The sequence below is a fragment of the Hyla sarda genome, unplaced genomic scaffold, assembly GCF_029499605.1.
Source record: "Hyla sarda isolate aHylSar1 unplaced genomic scaffold, aHylSar1.hap1 scaffold_441, whole genome shotgun sequence".
In the NCBI taxonomy this organism is placed as follows: Eukaryota; Metazoa; Chordata; class Amphibia; order Anura; family Hylidae; genus Hyla; species Hyla sarda.
Genome location: NW_026610455.1, coordinates 80,772 through 92,500, shown reverse-complemented (window position 1 = coordinate 92,500; position 11,729 = coordinate 80,772). Strand labels below are relative to the sequence as shown.

At 43.3% G+C, this 11,729-nt stretch overlaps 1 protein-coding gene across 1 annotated transcript in view; it reads right to left on the bottom strand.

Annotated features, from left to right (window-relative positions):
- The window catches only part of SMPD1 (sphingomyelin phosphodiesterase 1), a 67,505-nt gene extending 57,057 nt beyond the window's left edge, over positions 1-10,448 (bottom strand). Inside the window, exon 1 of the mRNA XM_056553895.1 lies at positions 10,182-10,448. Coding sequence (XP_056409870.1) covers positions 10,182-10,346 — 165 coding nt within the window. The 5' untranslated portion in view covers positions 10,347-10,448. The remainder of the gene's footprint in view (positions 1-10,181) is intronic.
- Positions 10,449-11,729: the final 1,281 nt, after the last annotated feature.

Here is an 11,729-nt window from a genome sequence, read left to right as displayed (position 1 = left end):
ATATATACACATGTTATCCCCAGTGTATACATATATATATATTTGTGGTCGGTGCTCATAGAAATAGCGAGCCTACCTAACGGAACCTCATACCAAACTCCTATTCCTATTAATCCTGTAACCTATCTAGGCAGTTAGATGTGTGCCATATACTGCCGCGTAGGAGTACACCTAAAAAATAGAGGGCATACCCTGATGTGTAATGATAGTCATGGAGTGAAATGATATTGAGGGAGGGTTGGGTGGGACGTGAAGAACCCGCGGCGTCAGACACAGGAGCTGCCGCGGGTTCTTATAGCGAAATCCCCGCCCCTCCCACAAACACAGGCTAATAATAATTAGCCTTCACACTTGTGGTCGGTGCTCATAGAAATAGCGAGCCTACCTAACGGAACCTCATACCAAACTCCTATTCCTATTAATCCTGTAACCTATCTAGGCAGTTAGATGTGTGCCATATACTGCCGCGTAGGAGTACACCTGAAAAATAGAGGGCAAAACTCATAATGAGAACAAAGCGCTATTAACTCACATAGTAATCACCACACCGATAACTGAAATGCATCATCCATTTCTGACTATGGACTGGGGGTGCAGTGCACGTAATAATGGATTTCTAATGCCCCCTATTTCTTATTCACGTTAGCTGGCACATCATGACGTGGCGTTGGAACAGCTGCCCCAAAGCCTGGCGAGTGGCTGAATACAACGGACGGATCACAACCAAATGATTTAATAAGAATACGTACATGTTTGACAAACCGCGTAGTGGTGGTGAGTGCCGCCCCCCTAAACAACTACAGCGGCGGCAGCTCCCCGTCGAATCCTTGACGTGCTGAAAGCAAGCTGCAACACTCGAGCTGAGCGCCACTTGTGTAATTTGGAAATACCGTATGATGATAACTTGACCGAGCAATGACGTTTCGCTACTACACAATTTCAATGCGTAATGATCTGCATCCCATCAAAGTGCATGTAACTTCTGCCATGCATCTGCAAGTAAATTCCTCAGGCCTTAACTTTAGCCGTCCGATAGCCAAATGGGGAATTACCTAAGGCTACAGCTAACCAACCAGCCAAAATCATGCGAACCTCCCTCTTTGTGTACCCATCAAGGCAGAATGATGCATGGGACACAAATAATGATGTCCTGTCAGGGCAAAACAATGTGGTATTATTCTGGATACCTTGAAGAGTGGCAAAACCCGATGAATACAAATAGGAATGGAATGGCATGCGAGACATCATCTGGGTATCGATTGCAAAAATGTAGCGTGAGTATTCAAGGCTGCGTGTAGGAGGCTCTCTGTGAGCTGTAGACGTGACAAGCCTAAGAGAACAAACCCTATGCCCGTATGCACCACGTCAAGTGCCAACTTTTTTTTTTTTTTTTTTTTTTTTCCTTTTTTAAATAACTACCTAGTCGCCAACCTAGACCTGTGACAGGTTGTCACTGTAACCAACCTGTGAATGTGATCGGCAATGCGACCACTTAAGCCGAAAACGTGACGATGAGACTCAACCAACATGTAATTACTACCATCGTCAACCTAAACCGATACAAACAAAGCTCTACTAAACCAAGCTATGTCCCTGTATGCAGACCCGAATGCTAATTAAACAAATGAAAACGTAATGATGTTGTCACCCACCTGAAGTCGTGTCAGGTAGAAACTGAACCGACCTGTGACAAGCCGGAAATGAAAGACTCAACCAAATATGTAACTAATAGTACAATCGTTAACCTGAAGCCAAGACAGGTTGTAACCATGATTAAAATATAGACGAGGCAACTCACAATGAAAATAAGCTATATCCCTTGTAGCACCACCTGACTACTGAATAACACAACACATAACATGACATTGCCGACAACCTGAAGTCGTGTCAGGTTACAGCTGAAGCGACCTGTAGACGTGACAGGCCGAAAAACGAAAGACTCAACCAAATATGTAACTAATAATATGACCGTAACCTGAAGCCACGATGGGTTGTAACCACGACAGTAACAAACTAAGCAATTCTCAATGAACAAACGCAATATATAATGACATTATTGCCAACCTGAAGACGAGTCAGGTTGTATTCGGACTGACCTGTAGACGTGACTGGTCTAGCCAAATAAAAGCCTCATCCAACATATATAGCTACTAGTATTTACGTGGCAAATAATAAACTGAAACCTATACCCTCGTATACACGACCCAAATGTTAACAAAACATGGTGACCCACCGAATAATGCGTGCCCGGACTCGCACAATGCTGAAAAACCTGCTCAGTCTCAAAGACATGGGTAAATTGCCTAAACATCATAACATAACATATGCATGAGCGAGCATATGTAGTGAAAAATTATGAGAAGATACACCGAACAACTTAAATCAACTACAAGAGCATATCCATAGAACAGATTAAGTGAGTACGCACAAAACTTTGAGCGTGTGCACTTGACAACTATGTAAGCGAATATACAGAACAAACTATTTGCGCGCACGCACAGGACTAAATCAACGTATGCCAAAACAACTATGCTCGTATGCACAGAACTAAGTGAACATATGCCGTACAAATGTGTGCGCGTATGCATAGAATAACTCGGAGCGTACATACAGAACAAGCTATATGGGCATAAGCACAGACTAACTATGCGAACATGCAGGAACAAACTACATGCTGGTATGTACGGAACATGCTATGTGGGCACCTAATAATCATGTGAGCGTACGCGCCGTACAATATTATGTGCGCGTATCCAAAAAATGAACTATGGATGTATGCCCAAACTACTGTGCACATATACACCGGATGACCCGTATGCGGGTATGCAGGGCTGCCACAACAACTCAAGAACAGGGCGATGAGAGTATGCACTGAAACCCTGAGCGTATAGACCGAATAAATTATGTGCGAATACACAAACAAACTATATGAGCGAACGCCCAGAATAAACTATGCACGTAAACCCGGCGCTACTATACACAAATATGCACAGAACAATTATGTGCATATGTACAGAAACTATGTTGTAAAACAGCCATGAGCGACTGTACCAACAAACTTGACGAACTTATAGTCATGCTAACCACATGCGCACATGCACAACCAAAGCACATGCACGTTTGGTCAACACCAATAACCAACGATATGCATGGATGCAGTAACTATATGACCACATGCCTACGCACAAGACAACACTCCGTGCACTGTACGAGCATGTGTGTGGTACAAATGCTACAAGCCCAATAACCCGCGCAAACACTGCAGTGTATGTAGCACGCATGCCACGAGCGCACGCACAGCATGGCTCCCACGAACACCCGTGCAATACAACCCTACGAGCGTGCACAATAAAAACTTACGAGCGTGTGTACCGTACAACATCTACGAGCGGGTGTACAGTATAAATACTACGAGCGTGTGTACCGTACAACACCTACGAGCGAGTGTACAGTATAAATACTACGAGCGTGTGTATCGTACGACACCTACGAGCGTGTGTACTGTCTAAATCCTACGAGCATGTACAGTACAAAACCCTACGAGCGCGTATACAGTGTAAACCTACAAGCGTGTGAAGCATATATATATCCTACGAGCGTGTGTACTGTATAAATCCTACAAGCATGTACAGCACAAACCCTACGAGTGTGTGTACAGTATAATCCGACGAGCGTGTGTACAGTATAAACCTACGAGCGTGTACACAGTATAATTCCTACGGGAATGTGTACAGAATCAACCCAACAAGCACGTGTGTAGTATAATCCTACCAGCATGTACAATATAAACCCTACAAGCATGTGCAATTGTGTACAATATAAATCCTACAAGTATGTGCAAGCGTGTGTACAGTATGAATCGAACGAGCGAGTGTACAATATATATGCTATGAGCGTGTGCCGTATAAATGCTACGAGTGTCTGTACAGTATAAATGCTACGAACATGTGTACAGAATTAATGCTACTAGCGTGTGTACAGAATAAATGTTGCTAGTGTGTGTACAGTATAAATGCCACGAGCGTGTGTACAGTATTAAAGTAGTGAGCGTTTGTACAGTATAGATGCTACTAGCGTGTGTACAGTATTAATGCTACTAGCGTGTGTACAGTATTAATGCTACTAGCGTGTACAATATTAATGCTACGAGCGTGTACAGTATTAATGCTACGAGCGTGTACAGTATTAACGCTACGAGCGTGTGTAGTGTGTAAATGCTACTAGGGTGTGTACAGTATGAGAACTACCAGCATGTGTACAGTATATAAGCTACTAGCGTATGTACAACAAAGAAATGCTACGAACGTGTGCACAGTATTATTGCTAGGAGCGTGTGCACAATATATAATTTCTACGAGAGTGTGTACAGTATAAATGCTGCAAGCGTGTGTACAGAACGCCCACTGCAACCTAACAATAACCTAACTTACACAATCAACTGACAAAAGCGAAGATCGCTTTTTTTTTTTTTTTTTTTTTTATATACCCCTACTGTAACGTGCAAAGCGGAGCAGTCAGAGAGCGAGCTGACATATAATTAACCCCTTACAGAAATGCGCAGAGCAGTCAGAGAGCGAGCTGACATATAATTAACCCCTTACAGTAATGCGCAGAGCGGAGCATTCAGAGAGCGAGCTGACATATAATTAACCCATACTGTAACATACAGAGCGGAGCAGTAAGAGAGCGTGCTGGCATATATTTAACCCCTACTGTAATGTGCAGAGCGGAGCAGTCAGAGAGCGAGCTGACATACCATAAACCCCTACTGTAACGAGCAAAGCGGAGCAGTCAGAGAGCGAGCTGACATACCATAAACCCCTACTGTAACGAGCAAAGCGGAGCAGTCAGAGAGCGAGCTGACATATAATTGACCCCTTACAGTAATGCGCAGAGCGGAGCAGTCAGAGAGCGAGCTGACATATAATTAACCCCTTACAGAAATGCGCAGAGCGGAGCAGTCAGAGAGCGAGCTGACATATAATTAACCCCTTACAGTAATGCGCAGAGCGGAGCAGTCAGAGAGCGAGCTGACATATAATTAACCCCTACTATAACATACAGAGCGGAGCACAGTACTACCAGCGTCCACGCAGATACTACAAGCGCATGCACTACATGAACGCTACTAGCACAACATTGTGATGTGGCCTGAACCAGCCCATATGTGAATGGCATAGCCCTAGCTGGCTATCCAGCCCCAGGCCCTGTCATATAACAAAACATTATAGCATGGCCCGAGCTGGTGACTACCCCACATTGAATGCCGCGTTTGTGCAGCGTGGCCTGAGCTGGCAACTATCCCATATTAAATGCCGCATCTATGTAGCGTGGCCCAAGCTGGCAACTACCCCATATTAAATGCCGTGTTTATGTAGCGTGGCTCGAGCTGGCAACTATCCCATATTGAATGTTGCGTTTATGTAGCGTGGCTCGAGCTGGCTACTAACCAATATTAAATGCCGCGTTTATGTAGCGTGGCTCGAGCTGGCTACTAACCCATATTAATGCCGCGTTAGAGTAGCGTGGCTCGAGCAGGCAACTAACCCATATTAAATGCCGCGTTAGTGTAGCGTGGCTCGAGCTGGCTACTAACCCATATTAATGCCGCGTTAGAGTAGCGTGGCTCGAGCAGGCAACTAACCCATATTAATGCCGCGTTTATGTAGCGTGGCTCGAGCTGGCTACTAACCCATATTAATGCCGCGTTAGAGTAGCGTGGCTCGAGCAGGCAACTAACCCATATTAAATGCCGCGTTAGTGTAGCGTGGCTCGAGCAGGCAACTAACCCATATTAATGCCGCGTTAGAGTAGCGTGGCTCGAGCAGGCAACTAACCCATATTAATGCCGCGTTTATGTAGCGTGGCTCGAGCTGGCTACTAACCCATATTAATGCCGCGTTAGAGTAGCGTGGCTCGAGCAGGCAACTAACCCATATTAATGCCGCGTTTATGTAGCGTGGCTCGAGCTGGCAACTAACCAATATTAAATGCAGCGTCTGTGTAGCGTGGCTCGAGCAGGCAACTATCCCATATTGAATGTTGCGTTTATGTAGCGTGGCTCGAGCTGGCTACTAACCAATATTAAATGCCGCGTTTATGTAGCGTGGCTCGAGCTGGCTACTAACCCATATTAATGCCGCGTTAGAGTAGCGTGGCTCGAGCAGGCAACTAACCCATATTAATGCCGCGTTTATGTAGCGTGGCTCGAGCTGGCTACTAACCCATATTAATGCCGCGTTAGTGTAGCGTGGCTCGAGCAGGCAACTAACCCATATTAATGCCGCGTTAGTGTAGCGTGGCTCGAGCTGGCTACTAACCCATATTAATGCCGCGTTAGTGTAGCGTGGCTCGAGCTGGCTACTAACCCATATTAATGCCGCGTTAGTGTAGCGTGGCTCGAGCTGGCTACTAACCCATATTAATGCCGCGTTAGTGTAGCGTGGCTCGAGCTGGCAACTAACCCATATTAATGCCGCGTTAGTGTAGCGTGGCTCGAGCTGGCAGTTATCTATTTACTAAACACTACGCTATGTAGCGTGGCCCGAGCCGGCCGCAGAATGGGCCGGGCTGAACGGGGGGACCCCCGCGCTCTGACTTACCTTCAGAGCAAAAGGAAGGCCAGGATTCGCTACCCCGCTCAGTCCGGCCGCTTAACCACACCTCTAATAATCGAGCCCCCAGAAAATTATAAACACCAGGGCTGGACTGACTGAGGTCCCCCCGAAGCTGCGGCTTACCTCCGGAGCGAGGAGGGCGCCGACGCATGCCTCAGTCAGTCTCAGCCACTTACCCACGCCAACTCGGAGCGAACTTCCGGTCAGCTGACCCGACAGTCAGCTGACCATCGATGACGTGAAGAACCCGCGGCGTCAGACACAGGAGCTGCCGCGGGTTCTTATAGCGAAATCCCCGCCCCTCCCACAAACACAGGCTAATAATAATTAGCCTTCACACATATATCTACCTTGTGTGTATATAGTTATATATATATACATGTTATCCCCAGTGTATACACATATATATCTATATCTACCTTGTGTGTATATAGTTATATATATATATATATATATATATACACACATGTTATCCCCAGTGTATACACATATATATCTATATCTACCTTGTGTGTATATAGTTATATATATATATATATACATGTTATCCTCAGTGTATACACATATATATATATATATCTACCTTGTGTGTATATAGTTATATATATATATTATCCCCAGTGTATACACATATATATCTATATCTACCTTGTGTGTATATAGTTATATATATATATATATATATATATATATATATATATATATATACACACATGTTATCCCCAGTGTATACACATATATATATATATATATATATATATATATCTACCTTGTGTGTATATAGTTATATATATATATATATATATACATGTTATCCCCAGTGTATACACATATATATCTATATCTACCTTGTGTGTATATAGTTATATATATATACATGTTATCCCCAGTGTATACACATATATATCTATATCTACCTTGTGTGTATATAGTTATATATATATACATGTTATCCCCAGTGTATACACATATATATCTATATCTACCTTGTGTGTATATAGTTATATATATATATATATATATATATATATATATATATACACATGTTATCCCCAGTGTATACACATATATATATATATATATATATATATCTACCTTGTGTGTATATAGTTATATATATATACATGTTATCCCCAGTGTATACACATATATATCTATATCTACCTTGTGTGTGTATATAGTTATATATATATATATATATATATATATATATATACACATGTTATCCCCAGTGTATACACATATATATATATATATATATATATATCTACCTTGTGTGTATATAGTTATATATATATACATGTTATCCCCAGTGTATACACATATATATCTATATCTACCTTGTGTGTGTATATAGTTATATATATATATATATACACATGTTATCCCCAGTGTATACACATATATATCTATATCTACCTTGTGTGTGTATATAGTTATATATATATATATATATATATATATACACATGTTCTCCCCAGTGTATACACATATATATCTATATCTACCTTGTGTGTATATAGTTATATATATATATACATGTTATCCCCAGTGTATACACATATATATCTATATCTACCTTGTGTGTATATAGTTATATATATATATATATATATATATACACATGTTCTCCCCAGTGTATACACATATATATCTATATCTACCTTGTATGTATATAGTTATATATATATATATATATACGTTATCCCCAGTGTATACACATATATATATATATCTACCTTGTGTGTATATAGTTATATATATATATATATATATATATATATATATATATATATATATATACATGTTCTCCCCAGTGTATACACATATATATCTATATCTACCTTGTGTGTATATAGTTATATATATATATATATATATATATGTTATCCCCAGTGTATACACATATATATCTATATCTACCTTGTGTGTATATAGTTATATATATATATATATATATATATATATATATATATATATATATACATGTTCTCCCCAGTGTATACACATATATATCTATATCTACCTTGTGTGTATATAGTTATATATATATATATATATATATATATATACACATGTTATCCCCAGTGTATACACATATATATATATATATATATATATATATCTACCTTGTGTGTATATAGTTATATATATATATACATGTTCTCCCCAGTGTATACACATATATATATATATATATATATATATATCTACCTTGTGTGTATATAGTTATATATATATATACATGTTATCCCCAGTGTATACACATATATATCTATATCTACCTTGTGTGTATATAGTTATATATATATATATATATATACATGTTACCCCCAGTGTATACACATATATATCTATATCTACCTTGTGTGTATATAGTTATATATATATATACACATGTTATCCCCAGTGTATACACATATATATCTATATCTACCTTGTGTGTATATAGTTATATATATATATATATATATATACATGTTACCCCCAGTGTATACACATATATATCTATATCTACCTTGTGTGTATATAGTTATATATATATATACATGTTATCCCCAGTGTATACACATATATATCTATATCTACCTTGTGTGTATATAGTTATATATATATATACATGTTATCCCCAGTGTATACACATATATATCTATATCTACCTTGTGTGTATATAGTTATATATATATATATACATGTTATCCCCAGTGTATACACATATATATCTATATCTACCTTGTGTGTATATAGTTATATATATACATGTTATCCCCAGTGTATACACATATATATCTATATCTACCTTGTGTGTATATAGTTATATATATATACATGTTATCCCCAGTGTATACACATATATATCTATATCTACCTTGTGTGTATATAGTTATATATATATATATACATGTTACCCCCAGTGTATACACATATATATCTATATCTACCTTGTGTGTATATAGTTATATATATATATATATATATATATATACATGTTATCCCCAGTGTATACACATATATATGTATATCTACCTTGTGTGTATATAGTTATATATATATATATATACATGTTATCCCCAGTGTATACACATATATATCTATATCTACCTTGTGTGTATATAGTTATATATATATATATATATTACCCCCAGTGTATACACATATATATATATATCTACCTTGTGTGAAATAAAAGTTGACTTCATTTATAAATAGACCTCTGTAAAGTGAAAGCAGCGCTCTGATTGGTTGCTATGGGTTGCTATGGGTTACACAGATCGATATAAATCTCCAGTCACATGGAAGAGAAACAGGGGAAGCCGGTTAACCCTTTCTGTGCCTGTGTGGTAATTAACCCCTCCCTGCCCTTACAGGAATGACATTAACTCTTTCCTCACTTCCCCTCAGCCGGACACTGCCAGGATTAGGGAAGAGGATTAACCCTTTCTGTGCCTGTGTGGTAATTAACCCCTCCCTGCCCTTACAGGAATGACATTAACTCTTTGCCGGGATTAGGGAAGAGGATTAACCCTTTAGGAGGCTGTCATATAACCCCTTGTGTGCCGTTACCTGCAGACTGATGTCCAGGGCGATGACCAGAGCTTTACAGGTGCTGCAGGTGACATTACTCCATCCATATCTCATGTCCATCAGGGGCCCCTGACCTGTGCTGTAGGGCCACACAACGAGAAGAGCCAGGAGACCCCCAATATACCAGAGCATCCTGTGCGTCATCTCAGGACTGCTGGGGGTCCCTAATAGGACCTCAAGAGACGCATCTCACAAGCTTCTGTCTATGTGACAACACCCTGAACCAGGAAGAGACTGCGGGGAGGGGAGGAGGGGAGGAGGAGGAGGAGTGAGGGAGGAGGGGAGGAGGAGAGGAGGGAGGAGGAGGGGAGGAGGAGGAGAGGAGGAGGGGAGAGGAGGAGGGGAGGAGGAGGGGAGGAGGGAGGAGGAGAGGAGGGAGGAGGAGGGGAGGAGGAGGAGGGGAGGAGGGGAGAGGAGGAGGGGAGGAGGAGGAGGGAGGAGGGGAGGAGGAGAGGAGGGAGGAGGAGGGGAGGAGGAGGAGGGGAGGAGGGGAGAGGAGGAGGGGAGGAGGAGGAGGGAGGAGGGGAGGAGGAGAGGAGGGAGGAGGAGGGGAGGAGGAGGAGGGGAGGAGGGGAGAGGAGGAGGGGAGGAGGAGGAGGGAGGGAGGAGGGGAGGAGGAGGAGGGAGGAGGGGAGGAGGAGAGGAGGGAGGAGGAGGGGAGGGAAGAGAGGAGGAGGGGAGAGGAGGAGGGGAGGAGGAGGAGGGAGGGAGGAGGAGGGGAGGGGAGGAGGAGAGGAGGGAGGGAGGAGGGGGGAGGAGAGGAGGAGGGGGAGAGAGGAGGGGGGAGGAGGAGGAGGGGTGAGGGAGGAGGAGGGGAGGAGGAGGGGAGGAGGAGGAGGAGGAGGAGGGGAGGAGGGAGGAGAGGAGGGAGGGAGGAGGAGGGGAGGAGAGAGGAGGGGGGAGGGGAGGAGAGAGGAGGGGGGAGGAGGAGGAGAGAGGAGGGAGGAGGGAGGGGAGAGGGGAGGAGGAGGAGGAGGGAGGAGGGAGGGGAGAGGAGTGAGGGAGGGGAGAGGGGGGAGGAGGAGGAGGAGGGGAGGAGGGAGGGAGGAGGGGGGAGGGGAGGAGAGAGGGGGGAGGAGGAGGAGGAGGAGGGAGGAGGGAGGAGAGGAGGGGAGGAGGAGGGAGGAGGAGGGGAGGAGGGAGGAGAGGAGGGGAGGAGGAGGGAGGAGGAGGGGAGGAGGGAGGAGGGGAGAGGAGGAGGAGGGGAGAGAGGAGGGGAGGAGGAGGGAGGAGGAGAGGGGAGGAGGGGAGAGGAGGAGAGAGGAGGGGAGAGAGGAGGAGGAGGAGGAGGAGAAGGAGAGAGGAGGAGGAGGGAGGAGGGGAGGAGGAGGGGAGAGGAGGAGGGGAGGAGGAGGGGAGAGGAGGGGAGGGGGGGGAGGGGAGGGAGGAGGAGGAGGAGAGGAGGAGAGAGGAGGGGAGGAGGGGAAGGGGGGGAGGAGGGGAGGGGAGGAGGAGGGGTGGAGAGAGGGGAGGAGGGGAGGGAGGAGGAGGAGAGAGGAGGGGAGGAGGAGTGAGGAGGGGAGGGGA